This window comes from Oncorhynchus mykiss, chromosome 6, assembly GCF_013265735.2.
Source record: "Oncorhynchus mykiss isolate Arlee chromosome 6, USDA_OmykA_1.1, whole genome shotgun sequence".
Taxonomy (NCBI): domain Eukaryota; kingdom Metazoa; phylum Chordata; class Actinopteri; order Salmoniformes; family Salmonidae; genus Oncorhynchus; species Oncorhynchus mykiss.
Genome location: NC_048570.1, coordinates 29,649,602 through 29,675,296, shown reverse-complemented (window position 1 = coordinate 29,675,296; position 25,695 = coordinate 29,649,602). Strand labels below are relative to the sequence as shown.

The 25,695-nt window shown below is 42.8% G+C and overlaps 1 protein-coding gene and 1 long non-coding RNA gene across 5 annotated transcripts in view; one reads left to right on the top strand and one right to left on the bottom strand.

Annotated features, from left to right (window-relative positions):
- LOC110525692 (MLX-interacting protein) overlaps positions 1-22,778 on the bottom strand; it is a 39,968-nt gene extending 17,190 nt beyond the window's left edge. The window contains exons 1-11 of one of the 4 annotated variants that reach the window (XM_021606041.2): positions 21,368-22,778; positions 6,609-6,715; positions 6,186-6,271; positions 5,821-5,910; positions 5,101-5,136; positions 3,405-3,645; positions 2,099-2,188; positions 1,805-1,899; positions 1,054-1,645; positions 534-640; positions 317-428 (exon numbers count right to left, since the gene is read on the bottom strand). In XM_021606041.2, coding sequence (XP_021461716.2) covers positions 317-428; positions 534-640; positions 1,054-1,645; positions 1,805-1,899; positions 2,099-2,188; positions 3,405-3,645; positions 5,101-5,136; positions 5,821-5,910; positions 6,186-6,271; positions 6,609-6,715; positions 21,368-21,681 — 1,870 coding nt within the window. In that variant the 5' untranslated portion in view covers positions 21,682-22,778. Of the gene's footprint in view, positions 1-316; positions 429-533; positions 641-1,053; positions 1,646-1,804; positions 1,900-2,098; positions 2,189-3,404; positions 3,646-5,100; positions 5,143-5,820; positions 5,911-6,185; positions 6,272-6,608; positions 6,716-21,367 lie in introns of all 4 variants that reach the window. The other 3 variants (XM_021606044.2, XM_021606040.2, XM_021606042.2) reach the window with 3 other exon arrangements.
- Positions 21,521-25,094, top strand: LOC110525693. The gene is made up of 3 exons (XR_005052054.1): positions 21,521-21,643; positions 23,046-23,093; positions 23,966-25,094. It is a non-coding gene; the product is annotated as an uncharacterized LOC110525693 (long non-coding RNA).
- The last annotated feature ends 601 nt before the right edge of the window (positions 25,095-25,695 follow it).

The window sequence follows — 25,695 nt, the reverse complement described above, 5'->3', positions numbered from 1 at the left end:
ACAGAAAACGTTTGACCTCTGTCATTGCCAACAAAGGGTATATAACAAAGTATTGAGATAAACTTTTGTTATTGACCAAATACTTATTTTCCACCATAATTTGCAAATAAATTTATTAAAAGTCCTACATTGTGATTTTCTGTTTTTTTCCCCTAATTTTGTCTGTCATAGTTGAAGTGTACCTATGATGAAAATTACAGGCCTCTCTCATCTTTTTAAGTGGGAGAACTTGCACAATTGGTGGCTGACTAAATACTTTTTTGCCCCACTGTACATATAACAAAAAAAGTAAGGGCCTGGCGTATGTCACTCTCACCAGTACTTGTGGAGGGTTCTTGTTTCTTGCGGCTGGAAGAGTAGGTCTCCTCTTTAGGGATAATGAGCTGGGGAGACTTCGTAGTCTGTGGAAGGATGTGAAATCCAGGAGCCTGAGATAGAGGGATGTAAAGAAATAAAACACAAAATAAATGAAAACTATTTTAATTAAAACAGTTGAATGCAAAGGGGGCGCTTCAGAGCAGACCGGGTCTTACCCTTGATAGGCTGGAGGAGCCGATGATCACGCCCGTTGAGGGAACCACATCTGCTTTCAGGGGGGTTGGAGTAACAATCACTGCACTGGTATGCCCTGGGAAGGGTGCTGGGACAGCAAAACATCATCTGTCAGGGCCTTTGACATTAAAACCACAGGGTAAATGCGGATTCTCTCATGTATTTAATGTCTAATATTGAGCCTGGATGTCATTGATGATCTTTGCTAGGATCATTTCGGCTGAATCGCCTACAAACATGGACTAGTTTTCATTTAGTTTTTCATTACAATAGTCACTGACTATATAATGATATACAGTAGCACCACCTAGTGGTGAGATCAGACAGCTCTAGTGGAGCAGTAATCCCCCACTTCAATAAATACTATTGTTTCTAATGTGGTCGTTTTTTTCTGGGTAGCACCAGCTAGGCATGTATTAATTCAATATTACATTTGATATTAAATCAATCCACCATTCTTATTCAGCAACAGTTAAACCTTTTGGGATGTGATTAACTCACCTGTTAGGATGAGGTGAGACGAGGAGATGGCAGGAACAATCCTTTGCACACGGCGTGTCTTTTTGTTGGAGCAAGAGGGCTGGATGGGTCTGGGCAGGGCGAAGGTCTGGGGGTGTTGTGGGGTGGCGGCAGGCGAGGGTGGCAGGGGCTGGAGGGGTGGGGTTGTAGGTTCACGGTTTAGGGAGCTGAAGTCAGAGCTGTGACTGAAGGTGGTGGCAGCATCACTGGGTAGAACAGTGGAGGTGGTTGTATGTGTGATGACAGATGAGGGCGGGGAACCGTCCAGGCTTGTGGCATCGTCTAGGGTTGGGGGGGCTACTAGTGTTGGGGTGGCAGCACCCTGGCAGGTCTGGGTGTGCCGCACCGTGGGAAGGGCTGAGGTTTGCCTGAGGGAGGAGCCTCCAGCCTGAGCACTAGGGGGCACCGGCCCAGAGAACAGAGGCATGTAGTTCTGTACGTAAGAGGGGCTTCCACTGGTTTGATTGGACATGAGGGAGGAGATAGTCAGGGGGGCTGGGGAGGCGATAAGTCTGTGGTCATGACTGACGGACGGGAGGTCAGCTGAGAGGTGCATGGAGGAGAGAAGCTGGCCCTATCAAGTCACAAGGACAAGAGCAAAGATAGCACATTTATAATGTTATCAGCTAGTAAGATGTTGTGAAAACATCGAAGAATAAAAGACAGGTGTGTTAGGTCTGGGGGTGTGTTAGGGTTGAGGTTCACAGGGACCGGGCCAAGGGTTGGGGTTTACCTGGGATTGAGAGCTGCTGCTGTGCAGAGGAGTGGCGGATGAGGCAGTGAGGGAAGCAGAGGGGAAGATGGGCTGACGGAGGCTGTGAAATAAGTCTGGAAGAAGAGTCTCTAGGTTAGTTAGAATTAGTATAACATCCACTCTACCCTCATAAGTGTTAGGATAGTCCACCTGCTGTATTATACTTACCGTATGAGAGTAACATGGTGCTCCAGGGACCTGTTAAAGAGTTGGTGCACTGTGCAAGTGACATTATTTAGAGTTTGTCGCTGTGGCAGAGTGCATTGTCATTACCTTGTAATTGCTCATAGGAGTCCATAAAGTCCAGGTTGGGCTGTAGGGGGATGAGTCCAGGCTGGATCATGTCTGCGTTCCCTGCATGAGCTATGGGGAACATGGATGGGGTGTGAATAACAAACAGACTTTTCCTATAGTTCTGGTTGGAGGAAGGTTTGGGTGGATCTGAGTAAATAGAAAAAGGCTTGGTGTATGGCAGTGCTAATGTTAAGTGCCAAAAGGAGCCCTCGTTCAATATTCTCCATTGGGAGAATCTGTTTTCCTGTAGTCCCAACCATTAAGTGCTGTCAGTCAATATCACCCAACATACAAGTTACAGCAAATCAGAGCTGCTAACAGGGGTACAGGGTCTGTTTTCCCACCTATTGGCTCTTTCACCGCAGATGAGATCACTACACTGCCTGATACAGAAGAGCGTGATTTGAGTTTAAAACAAACATCACAGACTCAGTTGTGGCTATCATAAACTTTATCCGATCAACATCTAGCCTGCAACATCGCTTATTCGTAGTCTGCTGAGCATCATGATCTACTTTACACACATTTTCCCACATTTTGTTGTGTTACAGACTACATTTTAAAATTGAGAAAATTTTGATTTTGTGTCACTGATCTACATAGAAAACCCCATAATGTCAAACTGGAATTATGTTTTTAGAAATGTTTACAAATTAATAAAACATTTAAAGCTGAAATGTCTTGAGTCAATACGTATTCAATCCTTTTGTTATGGTAAGCCTAAATAGGTTCAGGAGTAAAAATGGAGCATAACCACCCTGTAGGCCAGAAGCATACCACTGCAAGCTTGCCTCTGAAGATAAGCAGGGTTTGTTCTGGTTGAAGACCAGATGCTGCTAACAGTGGTGTTGGAGGGCCAGTAGGAGGCACTCTTCTCTGGTCTAAAAAAATATCCCAATGCCCCAGGGCAGTGATTGGGGACATTTCCCTGTTTAGGGCATCATCTCTCAGATTGAATGTTTAACAGGTGGCCTGACTCTCTGTGGTCACTAAAGATCCCATTGCAATTATTGTAAGAGTAGGGGTGTTAACCCCGGTGTCCTGGATAAATTCCCAATCTGACCATCACAGCCAACTAATCATCCCCAGCTTCCAATTGGCTAATTCATCCCCATCCTCTCCCCTGTAATTATTCCCCAGGTCGTTGCTTTAAATGAGAATGTGTATAATAATATATATTCTTTTAATTCCACACTGTAAATAACCTTCTTCAAATCTGGCCCCTGTAAGAATATAGTTGATAAGCCCTGGTGTATGGAATGGGATGTTGGTGGTGGGCCCTCACCTATTTCCCTGGGATTGGGCCAGGCCATGGGCTGGTGGGAGGCCAGCGTGGAGAAGAGTGTGTCAGAAAACTCTGACATCAGCACGTCCATGTCAAAGAGTGGGTCCATCTCCATGGGGACGGGTGACTCACGGCTCTTGCGAGCAATGCGGCGCCCAGCCATTTCCTCATCCTGATAAAGGGACACACGGAAGGTGTCTGGAAAGACATCCCCAAACAGCGAAAACTGTTCTTCCGGCCCCTTGGGGTGTTCAATATGCAACAAGCCAGCCAGTCAGTTACACAAAAAACATGCAGTGCACATATTATACAGCATAGTCACACAACTAATCTACTTAACAGAGTAAGACAAAACAATTATGAAACATGCACATCGCATACTCAAATTGATTATGCACCCAGCGGTTTGTTTGAAGTAGACCTACTACACTCCCCTACATATTTTTTGGACAGTGAAGCTGAAACTTTTAATTTGACTCTATACTCTAGCATTTTGGATTTTGAGATACAATGTTTCATATGAGGTGACAGTACCTTTTATTTGAGGGCATGCTCATACATATTCTGTTTTACTGTTTAGAAATGAAAGCACTTTGTGTCTCTAGTGCCCGCTTTTGAAGGCGTCATAAGTATTTGGAGAAATTCACTTTTGTAATAAAGTAGTCAAAAGTTCAGTATTTGGTCCTATATTCCTAGCACGCATGACTACATCAAGCTTGTGACTCTACAAACTTGTTGGATTCATTTGCAGTTTGTTTACGCTGTGTTTCAGATTAGGTTGTGTTTAGTAGAAATTAATGATAAATAATGTAGTGTGTCATTTTTGAGTCACTTTTATTGGAAATAAGAATAGAATATGATTCTGAACACTTCTAGATTAATGTGCATGCTACATTGATTACGGATAATCATGAATGAATCGTGAATAACGATGAGTGAGAAAGTTAGAGGCATAAATAGCATACTCCCTCCAAAAAATGCAAACCTTCCCGGTTATTTGTACTGGTGAGTGGTTAGCATGTCTTGGGGGTATGATCTTCGTGCCTAACTCATTCATGATTCATTCCAGATTTTCTGAAATCATGGTAGTATCCACATGAATGTAGGAGTGTTCAGAAACGTATTATATTCTTCTTTATAATAAAAGACTACAAAATTACACAATACATTATTTACCATTCATTTATATTGGGCACAACATAATCTAATTTACAACTAACACAAACTGCAAATGCATCCAACAAATTTGTAGAGTCACAAGCTGGATGTAGTCATTGCGTGCTAGGAATATGGAACCAAATACTAAACTTTGACTACTTTAACACACAAGTGAATTTGCCCAAATACTACAGGCACTTTCAAAATGGGAGAACGAGATGCATAAAGTGCTTTCATTTCTAAACGGTAAAACAGATATGTATGAAAATACCCTCAAATAAAAGGTGACATTCTGTACTGTTCTGTAAAGTTGATCTCAAATCCAAAATGCTGAAGTATAGAGACAAATTAAAAGTTAAAACCTACAACTTTAATGAATTCATTCTGTGACATTAATAACCTATTATTTTCCATTTTCACATTAGATTTCAGATGTTGGGATTATTTGGGTGTTAACCTTATTTTCTCTCACACTACTTTGCTATTACCAAATTTGAATAGAGCCAGCATCACACACAAGATCACTTAGATTGCATACCTTGAGAAGGCTTGAGAGATCGTCATCCTTGTGCTTCTGTAACTGTGACAAATTGGAAAATCAATGTTAATTGGCAGATTCATATATTGAATGAATAACATGAAGTAGAGCATACTAAATGTAGGATATTCAACTGGTTGCCTCACGAGCCAGTTAAAGCAACTGACAAGAACCTAAAATAGGCATACTACTGCTTAGTCTTAAAAATGTGTCAACTTTGTTTAATTGCGACATAGCAGTACTTTTTTTTTTACATTTATTTTTCATTTTACCCCTTTTTTGTGATATCCAAATTGGTAGTTACAGCTGCAACTTCCCTCCTTCGAAACATGACCCTGTCAAGTTGCACTGCTTCTTGACACACTGCTCGCTTAACCCGGAAGCCAGCCGCACCAATGTGTCAGAGGAAACACTGTCCAGCTGACGGCCGAAGTCAGCTTGCAGGCGTCCGGCCCGCCACAAGGAGTCTCTAAAGTCGCGATGGGACAAGGAAATCCCGGCCAGCCAAACCCTCCCCTATCCCGGATGATGCTGGGCCAAATGTGTCTCCCGGTCACGGCCAGCTGTGACACAGCCCGGGATCGAACCCGGGTCTGTAGTGATGCCTCAAGCACTGCAACCTTAGACCGCTCCGCCACTCAAGAGGCCTAACATTGTGCTAATTTAATCTAAACACAGAAAAGGCACCATTTCAGGAAATAACTAAATCCATTACTCTACCCTTTTCTTGAAATATGTCCTCCACTTGTGATACTCTCGAATTACAATTTCAATTCTTCTTTTCCAATATTTCCCCTCTGTGGCTATTGCCTACGGAAGATAGAAGGGGAGGGAGAAAAGAACGTGGGAAGAGGTTGACAGAAAAGTGGTAAGCAGTAAGGAGGGGTGAGAGACATGGGTGGGAGTAGAACAGAGGAGAGGGGGAAAAAAATCATATAATTGATAATGAAGAGCGACATGCGAAGGAGCCAAAACGATTCGTATGGGATAAAAAAAGTGATCAGAGATAAGAGTCTGGTTATTAGGGTGAAGCAGCGGTATGGTACTGTTGCCTATATACCCAGCAATCCACTACCCCTCCTTACCTCTGCCGGACGATGGTCCTCCATGTCCACGGTCCCATCCAGAGGAGTAACAAAATGGCAGACAGGGTTCTCTCGCTTCTCCACATCTGTAGAGTAGAACACATGCAAGAGCTACCAGTTGAGTGAAAATAACACTAATACTAATTATAGAATATACCTAATATAATTGAGAGCAGATCAATTTACCCAGATTGATTAAATATGATTTGTACACATTAACTGTAGACATTACTTCTCAATCAGAAGGTGATTCAAGTGCCATTCAGTGGCTCTCCAAACCCAACCCTGTATTCCCCTGCACAAGCGTTAACACAAAACTTATTTCAGCAAAGTTAAACCTGGTTGTTACTTCGTTACAACAGTTGGGTTACTGTTTTTAGTGAGAGACAGAATAGAGTATGAAGCCATGTGTGGAGCTCTTACATTGCATGTACCAGGCCCTCCAGATAGCATTGTTGAGCCGGATCTTGTCTCTCCACAGCAACTTCAGGCCTTTGAAGTTCTTCCATTTTGGCGACACCAACTTGCCGCTGAAAAGGCAGAAGACAACACAAGCACCTAAATTACCTACTCAAGCGGCAAAGACGCAGGTTTGCAAAATCAGGAGGTAATGTTAACAGTGGAGTTAGAGGTTATTATAGAACAAATATGGATGTCACCCCTGATTTCAGACAGCTCAACCTTCCCTTTATCCTAAGTGTAGGCAGGCTGCCTTGACAGTGGACACTCCATGACTCCAACTCTGAAAAGGCCAACATAACACATGCATCCATAGGGACTAAGTAGGCCACCGTTGACACTGGAGACTACACAAAACACAACAGTGAGGCAGAGAGCATAGGTGAGGCAAAGACAAGGCAGTGGAGGTTTTAGCATGTTCTATCAATCATGAACAACTTCATGTCCTATTTCACACCGATGCTTGGTGGTTATCGTGGGGGAGTGTTGGAAAGATTAAAATAAAAAAATAGACTTGGTTGACTTTCTGTGTAATGAAAAGAAAATGTGTCTCCTTGTCTATGTAACTGACATATTTGGGAAACTAAATTAACTGAATGCAAGCATGCATGCATGCAGGGGAAATACAAAAACATTATATGAGCGACAATCAGTGGATTCAGAGGAAATAATTCTTATTGGAGAGAGTCTTTCAAAAGTGAACATGCATGTCACATGCGCTGAATACAACAGGCTTACCGTGAAATGCTAACTTACAAGCCCTTAACCAACAATGCAGTTAAGAAAAATAAGAGTTAGGAAAATATTAACTAAAAAAAAAAAGTAACACAATAAAAGAATAATGACGAAGCTATATACAAGGGGTTAAGTCAAGGTAATTGAGGTAATATATACATGTAGGTAGGGGTAAAGTGACTATGCATTGATAATAAACAGCGAGGAGCAGCAGCGTAAAAACAAATAGTTGGGGAGCCATTTGATTAACAGTTCAGCAGTCTTATGGCTTGGAGGTAGAAACTGTTAAGCAGTCTTTTGGACATAGACTTGGTGCTCTGGTACCGCTTGCCATGTCTATGACTAGGGTGGCTGGAGTCTAACCATTTTTAGGGCCTAGGTGTTCCTATTGTCCAGGTGGGAAAGGGCAGTGTGGAGAGCAATAGAGGTTGCGTCATCTGTGGATCTGTTGGGGCGGTATGCGAATTGGAGTGGTTCTAGGGTTTCTGGGATTATGGTGTTGATGTGAGCCATGACCAGCCTTTCAAAGCACTTCATGGCTACAGATGTGAGTGCTACATGTTGGTAATCATTTAGGAAGGTTACCTTGGTGCTCTTGGACACAGGGACTAGGGTGCTCTGCTTGAAACATGTAGGTATTACAGACTCGGTCAGAGAAAGGTTGAAAATGTCAGTGAAGACACTTGCCAGTTGGTCAGAGCATGCTCTTGAGTACAGTGTCAGTAAGTGTCCCACACGAGTGATGACTGCTCACCTCCAACGATTAGAAGAACAGTTTGGGACCCAATCCGTTTGACTGTGATCCTGGCTCAGTTGATGTGCCAGTAAGTAAAATCTAACAGTTGATTGAGCTGTCATGTGACTGAATGCTGCAGATAACGTATTTGGCTATTTCAGCCACACTCGTTGCTGATAGGTTTATACAATTGAGCACTCAGCCATACAATCTCCATAGACAAACATTGGCAGTGGAATGGCCTTGTTGAAAATCACTGAGCTAGAGCTGCCCCGGTCAACTGTAAGTGCTGTTATTGTGAAGTTGAAACATCTAGGAGCAACAACGGATCAACCGCGAAGTGGTAGGGAACACAGGCTCATAGAACGGGAACCACCAAGTGCTGAAGCACTTAGCGAGTAAAAATAATCTGTCCTTGGTTGCAGCAATCACTACGGCAGGAGCTTCAGGAAATGGGTTTCCATGGCCAAGCAGCCATACACAAGCCTAAGAACACCATGCACAATGCCAAGAATCGGCTGGAGTGGCGTAAAGCTCGACGCCATTGGACTCTGGAGCAATGTAAACACGTTCTCTGAAGTGATGAATAACGCCATCACCATCTGGCAGTCCGACGGAAGAATCTGGGTTTGGCGGATGCATAGTGCCAAGATTTGTGGAGGAGGAATAATGGTCTGGGGCTGTTTTTCAAGGTTCGGGCTAGGCCCCTTAGTTCCAGTGAAGGGAAACCTTAACGGTATAGCATACAATGACATTCAGGATGATTCTGTGCTTCCAATTTTGTGGCAGCAGTTTGGGAAAGCCCTTTCCGGTTTCAGCATGACAATGCCCCCATGCACAAAGCGAGGTCCATACAGAAATTGTTTCTCGAGATCGGTGTGGAAGAACTTGACTGGCCTGCACAGAGCCATGATCTCAACCCCATTGAACACCTTTTGGATGAATTGGAAAGATGACTGCGCGCCAGGCCTAATCATTCAACATCAGTGCCCGACCCCACTAATGCTCGTGACTGAATGGAAGCAAGTCCCTGCAGCAATGTTCCAACATCTAGAGGAAAGCCTCCCTAGAAGTGTGGAGGCTATTATAGCAGCAAAAGGGGGACCAACTCCATATTAATGTCCATGATTTTGGAAAGATATGTTTGACGAGGTGTCCACATACTTTTGGTCATGTAGTGTATCTGTGTGAAGCTGGATTCAGTGCTCTCGTCTGCATTAAAACCAAATGTCAATCCAGGTTGGATGTGACAGCAGAGATGAGGCGCGCCATTCGAAAAACGCCCCTTGACTTTGAGAATCTCCGACTCGACATGCACACCCATCTCATTAGTGCTGGTGAGATAATATACATGTCAGTAATTTGCAATTGACTGTCATAGCCTACGTTTTAATGTGGGGCTATGTGATGGTGATTTGAGAAGACAATCAGAAATACTGTTAGAATGTTTTTCAATCGACTGCCATAGCCCCAAATAAAAAAATGTTTCTCACTTGTTTCTCACTTGGTTGGGGTCGGAATCATTTTTCGCTATCAACATAAACAAATTATGTAACCATTATTTAACTAGGCAAGTCAATTAAGAGCAAATTCTTTTCACAATGACAGCCTACACCGGTCAAACCCGGACGACGCTGGGCCATTTGTGCGCCACCCTACGGGTAGTGCCCAAAAAGGTTTGGGACTCCCTGGCCTAGTATAATCTGTTTACTATAACTAAAAGTGCAGTTCATAGGGTTGAGTCAAACACAGGAAGACAGAGGCCATCAACAGGACAAGAAAAAAACAGGAACAAAGGGACATTCATATGTGTAGGACTAACGGGTTGCGCCACAGCAATGGAAGTTCCCCCGACAGACATGGTTACGGCGAGTGTTTAGTTGGTCGCTCTACACAGACGGGTTTCCTCACACAACGATCTTTCCCCTTTTGAACTTTCAATGAGAATCTGGGGAAATATGCTATGTTGGATTGACATTAAAGGTTGCCCAATGACCCGGGGTAGGTAAACTGTGGATGCCCGGTCGGGAAAGGTACAATTTTGTCACAAGGACAACCTTTATTTCACATTGATTCTAGTGTTCCATTTGTTTAAAACAACAAACATTAAACCAAGGCCAAGTGCCTCACTCACTCAATTCTGATCAGACCACTCCCTCTAGTCTATTCACAGGCGTGCTGAACACAAAAGATCCCATTAGGCCTGTAGAAATACTGCCTATAAAACGCATCTAACTGATGGGATACACAAACAAAACTATAGACAAGCTACATTCCTTGCTTAATCACGACAGTTTTATCACAAACTCAAAAGAGACTTGCGAACCGCTAGTGTGCCATTTAGAATTGGTTACAACAGCCCTACACCTAGGCAGGTTCCAGACTGAAACGTGCAACAAAAACATTGTTTTGGTAAAAGGCAGAGTATTTTTTTCTGAATCATTAGTCTACTTTGTTACATTTTTAACAAAAGCCTGCCCACCAAGTTTAAACTAAACAAATCAAACACAAGGTAAACAAATGTACACCCATGGAATGTGGGTGACGTATGGTTAAATATGGGATTTTTTGCTTTCTAATGTTGTTAACGGTTTGTCTCAACTCGCAATATTCAGGGAAAAACACAGTTAAATCGGGAGTAAACGGTGAACAGCGACGAAGTTGCACCTGGGTTTAGGAGTGTTTTAACGAAGCATCGTTCCAACGGCCGAAGACTTAACATACGTTTGTCAAAACACCATGCAGAGAACATTTGGTAAATGCGTCGTTGAAGCATGTGTCGATACTGAAAAATAGGCAGCACTGCTCTCGGATCACCTTTCTACACTGCACAAAAATATAAACGCAACATGTGAAGTGTTGGTCCCATGTTTCATGAAATTAAAGATCACAGAAATGTTCCAAATGCACAAAAAGCTTATTTCTCTCAAATTTTGTTTACATCTCTGTTAGTGTCAATTTCTTCTTTGCCAAGATATGCCACACCTGTCAGGTGGACGGATTATCAAAAAGCTGATTATACAGCCAGATCATGCCTCCCAAGTTGCGCAGTGGTCAAATGCACTGCATCGCAGTTCTTGGGGCGTCACTACAGACACGGGTTCGATCCCATGCTGTGCCACAGCCGGCCATCCAATCATAGCCCACGTGTATGGAGTCGTGTGGGCGAGCAGGTTTGCTGATGTCAATGTTGTGAACAGAGTGCCCCATGGTGGCAGTGGGGTTATGGTATGGGCAGGCATAAGCTACGGACAACAAAAACAATTGCATTTTATCAATAACATTTTGAATGCACAGAGATATACGGTGACGAGATCCTGAGGTCCATTTTTGTTAAGGTATCTGTGACCAACAGACACATATCTGTATTCCAAGTCATGTGAAATCCATTGGATAATTTATTTAAATTGACTGATTTCCTTACATGAACTGTCACTGAGCAAAAAAAATGTGCGTTTATGTTTTTGTTCAGAATATATTAAAATCTTACCTTAACATTAGAATTCTTTCACAATACTGAGAATGAATCAGCTCCTAGAGAGATATTACCACCCATGACTGCAAATATAGGAGTGTTATTCTAATGCCTACCCAATAATAATGCACTAAAATCCCAGATTTGGTACAAAATTGTCCACATGCTGTTAGGCCTACACATTAAATATACTGAGGCAAATATTACAGAAAGTAGCCTACAATTAGCCAAATATAACTCAATTGATTTAACATGAAATTGATTTAAATGGGATTTAAAGATATAGGCCTATATAGCCTATACTGTATTTATCTGAAACGTATTTTTATCCTTTGCTTATTTGTAGCCTAGTCAACATCATTCTGAAGTTATCGGCGGTCAGAGAGACAGACAAACATCTTGATTCTGTGTTTAGCGTATATCTTCGCTAGATGCAAAAAACATCTAACGACACACTTAGCTGGTTCGTATTGCCTCGGAGGCCAGGTTGGGGCTGGTTCTGAGAGGTCTGAGGCAGTCGGTAAATGACAAGCGTTTTCAAGGGCAACTTTTCTAACAATGGTTTTGGGAAACAGCTTGGAGATTTAACGTAGCTCCTACGAAGGTTCTAACGATAAACTTAGCCATAAGATGCTTTTGGGAAACCGGGGCCTGTTTCGGTAGCGCGAGTCGCAGCTCAAGTGGCGCTTGCAGTCCATCATTTAGCAAATCACCTCGCAACTCTAGCAAGTGTTTTTCTGTTTAAATTACCCAATGACAATGAGCATAGACTCTATTTAGTATGTATTTTGCATATACATGGAATGAAAGGTATTTTTTTATCCCCTGACAAGTGAACTGAAACTATTAATGAATCAAGGATATGTCCTTCCACTTAACCAAGTTGATGTGTACAAAGCCACCTGACCCGGATGCCCGTATCACCCATCCACTTGGCTACATGTCTACAAATGTAGCCACTAGCCACTGCATTGGGGATTCCTGGGGACACCAGGCTTAAAACCTCTCCATCTATGACAGCCTAGGTGAGGACACTTGATGCTCTGGACGCCCTACCCCAACCCCCCAAGTTGCAAAGGCAACACTTTGCGGGTGGGTGATGTCTGTGCCAAGCCATCTGAGCAAGTGCCAAGGTCAAGAGTGTACATGAATGTGGTAGACTGGCCCAGTTTAAGTCACTGCCATGAGTCTGTCAACCTTTCTCACTCATAATAGTTGCACATTGGCATTCACTCTTGACCTTGGCACTTGCTCAAATTGCTTGACACAGGACAAATAAATCACTGTGTTGCCTTTCACTTGGGGGGGGGGGGGGGGGGGGGTCGGGTAGGAGGTGGGAGTCAGGAGCAACAAGTGTCCTCACATGGGCTGTCATAGATGGAGAGGACATTTGTAGATTTGAAGATGCACCCAGCCAATGTGAAACTACTATGAGTGAAAAAGGTTGGCAGAATCGTTGTGGTTCCTTAAACTGGGCCAGTCTACCAGTCATGTGCATCTTCAAATGCAGTGTAATAAAAAAAAAGAGTGAGTTTGATTTTATGGTGGACTCTTCAGGCGCTGTCCTACTGTGTAGCAAAACAGAGTGTACCTGGACAGTCTACATTGCAGTACACTTTTGTTGCTCTAAGAGAGAGCCAAAGTGCTAAAGGAATCCAGATTATCGTGCATGTAGTAAAGGGTGTGGTTCACTAGAGATAATCGGTCAAACAGCGCTTACCTGACGTCACTGAGGGATGACCTTAGCTTGACATCACTGAGGGATGACCTTAGCTTGACATCACTGAGGGATGACCTTAGATTATGAGAATGAAAGCGCAAAAAATGCTGTTGATTTAATTGGCCAAGTTTGTGTTATGTACCTGCACCATGGCCCTACCACCTACATTTAGTTCAGGTTCTGAACTTCTGTCATTGTTCTCTACATTCCACTAAACCTAGTCTGCCGTAAAACTAGAGCAAAGGTTGCGGGATGTGCGATGGTGCCAATCCTTGGCAAGCAGAGAGCTGTAAAGGAATGCAATCTCCCTTGCACAGGTGTCATATCATGTGTTGACATGGGTTGAGGGTGTTCTGAGAAGGAGCAACACCGACTTTTATTGCAAAACCCCTGTCAGCAAAGTGGTGCTCAGGCTGTTTGCATTGCTTGGGCATCTGGTGTCAAGTGTCCTCTCCATACTCAGCACATCAAGCATGGCTAAACATCGGGCTGTAAAATCCCAACAATCCAGGGTCCATTCTCTCAACGAAACAGGGTCTGTCTGTGTTTGGCACTAGACAAAAGACGGCATCTGAGTGATTCCTTATAAAATGCAGGATTTTTTTCCCTAATTTTGTCTGTCATAGTTGAAGTTGTACATATGATGAAAATTACAGGCCTCTCATCTTTTTAAGTGGGAGAACTTGCACAATTGGTGACTGACTAAATACTTTTTTTGCCCAACTGTATATAGCGAAGGTACATGACGTAATGACGCCACGTAAAATTTTGCTCAATACATTCAACACAGCATTCCTAAACTAGCCCAAACGTCTGCTGTGTGGATCGATCAGTCAACAAAGTCAAGCAGTCATTTGAAAGAGTAACATTTCAGCAAGACAACTCAAAGGCGAAATCCATTAAAGCCAAGATAATGGAATTCATTCCTCTTGACAATCCACCGTTCTCCATCGTTGGTGATGTTGGCTTTCGCCGACTGGTCGGGCACCGGTTAACACTACCAAGTGTGCTATGTTGCCTTACCGGAATTACACAGTAATAGCGTCACTGCTATTAGCTTCACGACATACATACTATGAAACACCGTTTGGGTCTTTGTGTGTCAAAAAATATACACTAGCACTGTCAAAGCTGTACAAAAAAAAAGTCAGCAAACATGCAAACACTGGTTATGAAAGATGTGTTTACAATACAGCATTGGTTATCAAGCATAATTTGTTCAACCGCAACTTCTGGGGTAGCTAGCATTACCTAGTTAGCCTGAAAACAATGACCAGTAGAAACTGCAGTCATTTTCATTATTCTGGGCAATGATTTAGGAATCTTTGTGAGTACGTATTAGCTAGGTTGCCACTTGTTATTCGTCTATTGAAATTGAACTTCAGTTCATGAAAATAAATAGCTAGCCAGCTACTTAACCCTATTGCCCAAAGCTAACGTTATAAGCAGCCAGCTAGCTTCATCCAGCTAGTGAGGCTCGACAGGAGCGAGTTGTGTGTTGTAAAGCTAGCCACAATAAGGATTAGGCACAATGGTGGAATTTGCGGTTCACCTTCAAAATAAAATAATGTCATTAAAAGTGATGCAAATTAATAAAAATAGTAGAATTATGCCATACTTTTACTTTGAAGGCTAACCGCAAAGTCCACTATTGCGGCTAATCCTTACTGTACCTAGCTTCACATAGATGGGGCCGACCACCATTAATCAAGTAAGAACGGTCATATAAATTAGGGTTATTTTAGATGACACCTAGCTATATAGTTAGCTAGCTAACTATAGCTACTGAAACAGATTGTCGTTTTGCTATGTTTTTGAGGAAGATGATTGTTTGCATCCATGAGCAACCTAGCTTTTTTTATGATCAGCACTGTAGGTGCGCGAGACAACTTTACCAGCACATTAGCATACATAGATGAATCGTTGTGACATATCAAATATGAGTGAGTGTAATCAACGTGTAATAACTACTTAAAACATTTATGAACGTTAAATTATTATGTGATGCGCAGTCATATTCAGGTCCTGATTGGTCAAATATTGTTATTTGACACGTCAAATTGTGTTAAATAGTATAATTTTTGACACGCAAACAGTGTTCCATAGAAATCCTGGATGAGATTGAAACGACTGAACAGATGAACAACGAAACAGCACAGTAAGTAAATTAAATAAATACAGTTGAAGTCGGAAGTAGACATACACTTAGGTTGGAGTCATTAAAACCCGTTTGCAACCACTCCACCAATTTCTGCTGCCGCCCCGTGATTCACTTTTGGGACGTGTTCTTCGGCTTGCAAGCTTCCCCCTTTGTCCTCCAAACATAACGATGGTCAAACAGTTCTATTTTTGTTTCATCAGACCAGAGGACAATTCTCCAAAATGTACGATCTTTGTCCCCACGTGCAGTTGCAAACTGTAGTCTGGCTTTTTTATGGCGGTTCTGCGGTGGCTTCTTCCTTGCTGAGCGGCCTTTCAGGTTATGTCGATATAGGACTCGTTTTACTGTGGATATAGATACTTTTGTACCTGTTTCCTCCAGCATCTTCACAAGATCCGTTGAGGTTGTCTTTTCGCACCAAAGTAAGTTCATCTCTAGGAGACAGAACGCGTCTCCTTCATGAGCGGTATGATGGCTGCGTGGTCCCATGGTGTTTATACTTGCGTAGTATTGTTTGTACAGATGAACGTGGTACCTTCGGGCATTTGGAAATTGCTCCCAAGGATGAACCAGACTTGTGGAGGTCTACAATTCTTGGCTGATTTCTTTTGATTTTCCCATGTTGTCAAGCAAAGAGGCACTGAGTTTGAAGGTAGGCCTTGAAATACATCCACAGGTACACCTCCAATTGACTCCAGTTGACTCAAATTATGTAAATTAGCCTATCAGAAGCTTCTAAAGCCATGACATCATTTTCTGGAATTTTCAAAGCTGTTTAAAGGCAGTCAACTTAGTGTATGTAAAATTCTGACACACTGGATATGTGCCACAGTAAATTATAAGTGAAAAAATCTGTCTATAAACAATTGTTGGAAAAATTACTTATGTCATGTACAAAGTAGACATCCTAACCGACTTTCCAAAACTAAAGTTTGTTAACAAGAAATTTGTTGAATGGTTGCAAAACGAGTTTCAATGACTCCAACCTAAGTGTATGTAAACTTCCGACATCAACTGTGCACACATACATATACACACATATTTCTATTTTATTTCACATTTATTTAACCAGGTAGGCTAGTTGAGACCAAGTTCTCACTTATAACTGCGACCTAGCCAAGATAAAGCAAAGCAGTGCGACAAACAACAACACAGAGTTAAACATGGAATAAACAAACAGTCAATAAACAGTAGGAAAAAAGTATATACACAGTGTGTGCAAATTAGGTAGGATAAGGGAGGTAAGGCAATAAATAGGCCATAGTGGCGAAATAATTACAATATAGCAATTAAACACTGGAGTGATAGGTGCAGGCAGGGATAGGTTGCACTGCCTGCACTGGGCAGGTGCAGGCAGGGATAGGTTGAAGAGCATGTATTTAGTTTTACTTGCATTTAAGAGCAGTTGGAGGTCGCGGAAAGAGAGTTGCATGGCATTGAAGCTCGTCTGGAGGTTGGTTAATACAGTGTCCAAAGAAGGGCCAGAAGTTTACAGAATGGTGTCGTCTGCGTAGAGTTGGATCAGAGAATCACCAGCAGCAGGAGCGACATCATTGATGTATACAGAGAAAAGAATCGGCCCGAGGATTGAACCCTGTGGCACCCCCATAGAGACTGCCAGAGGTCCGGACAACAGGCCCTCTGATTTGACACACTGAACTCTGTCTGAGAAGTAGTTAGTGAACCAGGCGAGGAAGTCATTACAAAAACCAAGGCTGTTGAGTCTGCCGATAAGAATGTGGTGATTGACAGAATCGAAAGCCTTGGCCAGGTTGATGAATACAGCTGCACAGTATTGTCTCTTATCGATGGCGGTTATGATATCGTTTAGGACCTTGAGCGTGGCTGAGGATCACCCAGAGCTAGCTCGGAAACCAGATTGCATAGCAGAGTGGGATTCGAAATGGTCTGTGATCTGTATGTTAACTTGGCTTTCGAAGACCTTAGAAAGACAGGGTAGGATAGATATAGGTCTGTAGCAGTTTGGGTCTGGAGTGTCTTCCACTTTGAAGAGGGGGATGACCGCGGCAGCTTTCCAATCTTTGGAAATCTCAGACGATAAGAAAGAGAGGTTGAACAGGCTGGTAATAGAGGGTGCAACAATTCCGGCTGATATTTTTAGAAAGAGAGGGTCCAGATTGTCTAGCCGGGCTGATTTTTAAGGCTGATTTTGCAGCACTTTCAGAACATCAGCTATCTGGATTTGGGTGAAGGAGAAATGGGGGGGGGGGGGGGGGTACAAGGCTGTTGACCAGGGTAGGGGTAGCCAGGGGGAAAGCATGGCCAGCCGTAGAAAAATGCTTACTGAAATTCTCAATTATCACGGATTTATCGGTGGTGACAGTGTTTCCTAGCCTCAGTGCAGTGGGCAGGAGGTGCTCTTATTCTCCATGGACTTTACAGTGTCCCAGAACCTTTGGGTTTTTGCTACAGGATGCAAATTTCTGCTTGAAAAAGCTAGCCTTAGCTTTCCTAACTGCCTATGTATATTGGTTCTTAACTTCCCTGAAAAGTTGCATGTCGGGGGGCTATTTGATGCTAATGCAGTACGGCACAGGATGTTTTTGTGCTGGTCAAGGGCAGTCAGGTCTGGAGTGAACCAAGGGCTATATCTGTTCCTGGTTCTACATTTTTTGAATGGGGCATGCTTATTTAAGATGGTGACGAAGGCACTTTTAAAGAATAACCAGGCATCCTCTACTGACGGAATGAGGTCAATATCCTTCCAGGATACCCGGGGCAGGTTGATTAGAAAGGCCTGCTCGCTGAAGTGTTTTAGGGAGCGTTTGACAGCGATTAGGGGTGATCGTTTGACCGCAGACCCTTTACAGACGCAGGCAATGATGCAGTGATCGCTGAGATCCTGGTTGAAGACAGCAGAGGTGTATTTGGAGGTTGGTTAGGATGATATCTAGGAGGGTGCCTGTGTTTACGGATTTGGGGTTGTACGTGGTAGGTTTATTGATCATTTGTGTGAGAGATTGAGGGCATCAAGTTTAGATTGCAGGATGGCCGGGGTGTTATGCATGTCCCAGTTTAGGTCACCTAACAGCACAAGCTCTGAAGCTAGATGGGGGGCAATCAATTCACATATGGCGTCCAGGGTAGAGCTGGGGGCAGAAGGTGATCTATAGCAAGCGGCAATGGTGAGAGACTTGTTTCTGGAAAGGTGGCTTTTTAAAAGTAGAAGATCAAATGATTTGGGCACAGACCTGGATAGTAAGACATTACTCTGCAGACTAACTCCGCCCCCTTTGGCAGTTCTATCTTGTCGGAAAATGTTATAGTTAGGGATGGAAATTTCAGGGTTTTTGGTGGTCTTCCTAAACCAGGAGTCAGACACAGCTAGGACATCCAGGTTGGCAGAGTGTGCTAAAGCAGTGAATAAAACAAACTTAGAGGCTTAGGAGGCTTCTGATGTTAACATGCATGAAACCAAGGCTTTTACAGTTACAGAAGTCAACAAATGAGAGTGCCTGGGGAATGGGAGTGGAGCTAGGCACAGCAGGGCCTGGATTAACCTCTACATCACCAGAGGAACAGAGGAGTAGGATAGGAGTATGGCTAAAGGCTATAAGAACTGGTTGTCTAGTACATTCGGAACAGAGTAAAAGGTGCAGGTTTCTGGGCACGATAGAATAGATTCAAGGCATAATGTACAGACAAAGGTATGGTAGGATGTGAATACAGTGGAGGTAAACCTATGCATTGAGTGACGATGAGAGAGATATTGTCTCTAGAAACATAATTTAAACTAGGTGAGGTCACCGCATGTGTTGGGAGGTGGAACTAAAGGGTTAACTAAAGCATATTGAGCAGAGCTAGAGACTCTACAGTGAAATAAGGAAATAATTACTAACCAAAACCGTAATTGACATTAGGGAGAGGCATTCTTAGCCGAGTGATCATAGGGGCCCAGTGAGTAGCTCGGCGGGCCGGGGCTAGCAAGCTAGCAGAAGGGCCTTAGAGTGACGTCGTGACGGAAGAAGTCTGTTGTAGCCCCCTCGTGCTGTTATGTCGGCAGACCAGTCGTCATGGATCAGCAGGGCTTTGTGTGGTAAAAAGGTCCGATTTGCTCTGGTTTGAGTCACGCTGTGCAGACTACCGAGAGTTCTCCGGGCCTAAAGGTAGCTGATGACCGCTAGCAGTGGCTAGCTGACGACTAGCTAGTTAGCTGGTTAGCTTCTGTTGCGGTTTCCAGTTCAAAAGTAAAGAAAATAGCACATCCATACCACATTGATTGAGGCGGATTGCAGGAGAGTATGTTGAAGATTGAGGTTAAGAAAAATATTTTTTTTATATATGCGTAGAAAAAATATATAAAAAGATATATACATGGGACATGACAAGAACAGGACAAAAGACGTCTGACTGCTACACCATCTTGGATTAGACACACACGTATAGTTTTCCAGAGTGGGATCTCTGCTAGTTTGAAAATTATGCAAATGTTACATTATATTGACCAGATACTCCATTGGCCGCTCTAACAATGAAAATAAATGTCTTAAAATGGAAAGTAATCGGGAGGCGGCATCAGGTGGGAGTATTATATTCAAAGAAAGGGCAGATACGCGTGTGAATCACAACGGTCCTTGCTATTTGGAATCTTTGGGACTTCCCTACCCCATTGAAGTTGCCATTTAAATTGGTTTAGGTGCCGGATAGGGTTATGGTTAGGATTTTGGGGTAGCGACGTCAAAAAGATTCCGGATTGCACCTTCAGGCACAATTCTGATAGTGTTTTTTCTCAAAGTTGCCGGGATGACACGTGTCCTATTTATACCAGTACACTCCTAACAGCATAAGCATTACGAAACTTCTATTTGATCAAATAAACATCACATAGCATGTAAAGACACATTTTGGTTGACCAAATTCGACATTCATTGACCTCCATACAAAAAAAACTCAAAACGCTACCTGCTGGAGAATACATTTTCGGCCGAGTTACCTTCTGTGTATAAAAATAGTTTTCTTCCAATAGCCCTACGTCAGATTATTAGAGTGGGTTTAAATATGACTTCATATTTCAACAGTTTAATTTTTTTTACGGAAGGTTATGCCGTTAGGTGGTGCCTAATGCGATGTAACTGTCAAACTGTTATGCAAAGTTATCCAGACCAGACCTGCAAGTAGGACAGGACAATATACTGCAACAACAGACAACTGATATTGGAACCGCTGCACAGCACATAATATTTAGCAAATTCCGAATATTTGCCTGGCTACCCAGCCACATCGTTCCGACCAAACGCCACGCCCAGGATAGATATAACTGAACTAAATTCAGTAAGTAGCCTGGCAAGCCTAATAGCTTCTCATCTGACATTGACAGACACTACATGTGAAGGAGCTGCATCGAATTATTACATGTAAAGCATTAATTAGATTATGGTTGTTGTAGGCGACTATACTGTAGCCTGTGTTTAAGAAATTTAGACCCGTGACTTCAGCTACACCCAAAGCTTCGGGCGTGGTATCAAATACTCGAGAGACACTGGAAAAGGAAAGGCTCGTCCAACTTGTGATTCGCTTAGAAAATAAAACCACTTAGATAGTTGTCATTGGTCGAGTTCGTTTTGCATGTCCCGGTGCACCGCGTGATTTTGGTCGAGTTCACTTTGCGTTCCCGGTGCACCGCGTGGCGGAGTTTATCTTTTGAGGCAAGTCCATTGGTCTTTAAACACATCTCCACTCAACCGGAGCACCGGGCCATGCAAAACAATCTTCCCCATTCGGTAGCTGGGTATGGACAACGCATATTTTTAACACAGTCCAATATGTAGCCAATTCAATTAATGCCACCGCAGTAAAGCAATGCTTAGAAGCTAGGTAACTATCTAGTTAGCACACGTTCAATTGATTGACGACGAGAACCAACCAATACACAAACCTGTATGCAAGGGTCATGCATTCGAAAAGTTTTGTCAACGACGCGTCAATGGAGAGATGTGATGTACACTTCTTCCCGAAGTGATACGTCCGACAGGTTTGTTTGTTGACTGTGTCGAAATCGTAACCTTTTCTTGGTGGGTGTTCAATGTGCGGCGAAGACACCATGAAGTGACCACTGTGGATTATCTGCGACTCGCGTCCATCCGACTTCTTGAAACCAATGTGAGACTCCTCCGTGTCCGAGTCATCGTCCTGCTCCTGCTTGATACTCACTGTGGGGCTTCGGTATTGTATTTCCCTGGTGGTAGCCATGTCTTAGTTATTTAGTTAGCTAACGTTAGTTCTTCTGGAATTCTTTTCTAACGTTAGCTGTTCTCATAGGTAGTAGTTGCGAGTTAAAATAAAGTTATTCATACATGATGTTACTTTGCTCTTTCGAATACATTTTCCAGTTTTGCTCCACCCTTTGAGAAACGTTGCATTGTTGGCAGCCACTGCCAGTCTTTTCAGTATCCTATTTTGCTAGCTATATATAGCTTGCTTACAGCTAACAAAAGTGTTGTTGGTATCGAAATATTTCCAGTGAAGCTAAAGGGACTAAATGTTGCGCCGTCATGTCTGCCAACGTGATTGGCTGAAGTATCACACAAACACCCTCCACTCGAGCTGCAGGCTCAAAATAACTTCCGACGTAGAGAGTAGTCGTCTTCGTGCGGTAGACTCTTTGTTCCATATTGCAGCGTTTCCCAGTTGGGAACGTGCATTGAATATTTGTTTACGAAAAAGGGTAAAGGAAATTGAAGCGCCATAACCCTATACATACCACTATGCCCAACACACATTCCCACTACTTTGGCCAAACAGACCCCACACCAGGCCTGGGAGGCTAGACTGCCTTCTCTCAAAGCCCCCTGCAGTTCTTCAGCACACATCTCATACCCTAGAACATCGCCGCTGCTGTTGCTACTACCAATTCAATCTTCTGGGATTTCCTTCCCCTCATTGTGGTACAATTAATGACCAGAACAGCAACAAGCTAACTACTACCCACAGGGCTCCAATCAACAAGGCCTACTACTCACAGGGCTCAAATCTCTCACTAGCACAAGACATTTCTGATCCCCAGCAACATGGTCACCCCCACAATTGAAACACACACTTTTTTCCCTTTAAACTACACTTGTCCCATGCCCTCCTGCACAATTATCACACTTGAATCTCCCTTCTGCATACTGCTGTAACATGACCATAAATTTGGCACCTGAAACCTCTTAGTGGGTTCGGAACAAAAGCTCTCACAGGATAATTTATACCCTAGCATGACTTTATCCGGCAACACTGCATCAAAACTCTAAAGGACAGACCGGGTCTCCTCAGTCTCACGCTCTCCACCGGGTCTGCATTGCATCACGCATTGACTTCACCAGGCCCAGGCTTTACCCCCAAATTATTTAGTCTCTGTTCCGAGTCTTTTGCCCTGCTGGGATAGTGTAAAATAAGCTATTCTACACTGCAAAGAATACTACAAACATGAGCCCTGGCCTGCCCTGTCTTTTTAGTGCTGCCTAAAACCAGCATTTCAGTGTATGGTGTCACTTTAGGAGGTGGAAACAAGGTGGTTTTCTGAAGTCCTTTTTGATTCCTCCCCCCAAAAAATATATTTTATCTGTGCACAGGCTCATTCTCTGTGGGAGAGAGCGCAAAGATGAGAAGGAGAACTGGAGGTAAACTTTGTTCGCATGCTATTACTATAGCACTTTTTTTGTTTTTTTTTTTTGCCCATAATGATGTTATTCAGATTTATTGACTTCACAGTAATCCAGATTCGAGTAATTTACATTCAACATGTTGACTCAAAAGCTGCACTGACAGGTAATGTTAAGCTAACGAACTAACATGATGGTCTACCCAGTCGAGCTAACACTGAGACGGTTGTTGTATTTGCAGAAGGAAGTGAATAGATTGTGTGTGTACAATATAATTATTTAGCATCTAGCTACATAGATTGGTTGGCTGACAACGTCACAAAAAATGATGTGCAATCTTTCATGGGGCTTAAATCAGCCTGTTGTGATTCTGGATGGCCAGATTGCTAGCAAGAATGACACTGCCATGTGTGGGAATAATAAGTGTCTTATTTCAGCATATTGCATCCAAGTTATTGATACCATGTCTTGTTTTGACTGATTTCATGTCAATGCAAATATGGCTAAAATTCACTAGCTAGCTAACCAACAACTGTAACGATTTATTTGAAACAACAAGTGGTCATTGTGCAAATGTATTTGTTTTCAATAAAAATAGGAAACTAAATATAGCTTACATGTTAACAATCTAAGCCAACCTAATTTGTTTTGCCACATGGTTGCACGCATTTAGAATTTGTTGCTAAAGCGACAGCGAGAGAACACAGGTATTGTGGTTAGTGAAGGGTAAAACAGTTGAATGTTAATCAGGTTTAAGATTGAGTGAAAACATTTATGTAAACATTATTTGCCTGTTCATGTTGCGTGCATATTGCTTCTGTGTGTTTGTCTGTTCAGGATAGTCCATATTGCTACGGCACTGATACTATGCCTTCTCTGTAATAATATAGGAAATCCAAGACAGCAGAATGTCAGACTGCAAGGAAGAGAGGGGAGAAGACAGGAGAACATCTCGAGAGGGCAGGCCCACACAAGACAAACATGGCATATTAATCTCAAGCCAGAGGAACTAGTCCTTGCTAAACATAAAGATGCCACTTCTGACATGTCCTGTGTGTATAAATTGTAAGACACTGATATTTTCCCATCACTGAAGGCAATCATACAGACTGTGCTGACCATCCCAGTTAGCAGCTGTGAGAGATCTTTCAGTGCATTAAGACATCTACATACCTGGCTTAGGAGACCAAGATAGAATGCCCCATGACAATTGACAAGGATATTCATACTGTAATACTAACACACTTGGGAAAGAGTGAAGTCATAGTCAGGTTTGCACCTACAGTTTAATTTCTAATTTTTATGGATGGACTAATCCTAGTACTGTGTAATATAACTAGCAACCATTGTGAATATTTAGTTGGAGAATGGATTGTATGTTGGTACATGTGTGTAAAATTGTGAAGTGTTATTACTACAGGGGTGTTGGAGGGGGTGTATTTGTTTTTGTGTAATTACTTGGGTAGAAATATTGTCAAGTAGTTAATTGACCTTGGACCTTTCAACATCCACGCGATTAGGAATATACCATCTTCATAGTCATGTTATGCTTGGTTCAATAGCTATTGATGAGGAAACCGAATACCCAATATAAAACTAATTTTACCTCTGTAAGCAGGACACCACTTTTAGCCCCAGAGACTCAAAACCACAAACAGATCGACCAAAGGTATGGATCCACTTTCTCCAAGAATCATACTCCCATTGGGCCAGAGTCTTCCTGATCATTGGAGTGAGGCTCAGAAGCCTTCACACCACCTGACGACCCAGGTTTTTTCTCACTTTCGTCAGGATCAATTTCAAGTTCACTGTCCGTTGACAGCTCAGGGTCTTCAGGCACGTAACATGCATTTTGTCTCTCCCGTTTCCTACCCCATTGAAGTTGAACATTTAAATGGGTTAGGTAAGGGTTAATGGCAGGGGGCTTGCCTGTTTTGCATGCTATTTTGACATTAATACATGTCACATCAGGTTGCAAACAATGTAAAAAAAAATATATAGATACACCGAGTTAATAAAACTGCATACAAACATGGTGTCTTTTTAGTTTTTTGGAGCAAGGCAGCTCCAAAATGCAGGTATTTCAGCCTTGCTCAGTGCTTCTGTGGTGGTGGGACAAGCCAGCAGAAGAGCATTGTGCTGTGATTGACCCAGTGTTCTGTCACTCATGGGGACACTACGTCGCCACCAAGTCTAAGGGCAGAGCTCGAAAATTCAAGCCCCCTTGGGTGCTGCCATAGAGTTATTAGATGTGCCCATCCAAGAACGCTCAAGGTCCTTGGCCACAGAATTACATAAAATGGTGTTATATCTACAGTAGCTTTGATTGGACTTTCAACATCTTAGCTAGCAGTCATCACCATGAATCAAATCTACTGGCAAATCCTTTTTAATCCTTGTCATATGAAGAGAAATTATAGATAAAACGTATTGGTGCTCATCGGCCATTGGACAAACATTACACAAGTTGGAAATCGCATTCAACAGAGTGGTTTGGAAGGAATCAGTGGCTAACTGCAAGCATTGCAAAGCAATCATTAGCCTCCTATTCAGTGAAGTGGCTGTGTGGTCACAAGTCTATGATTAAGGGCCTCTTTTCCTAGTTTAAAATAACATTCAA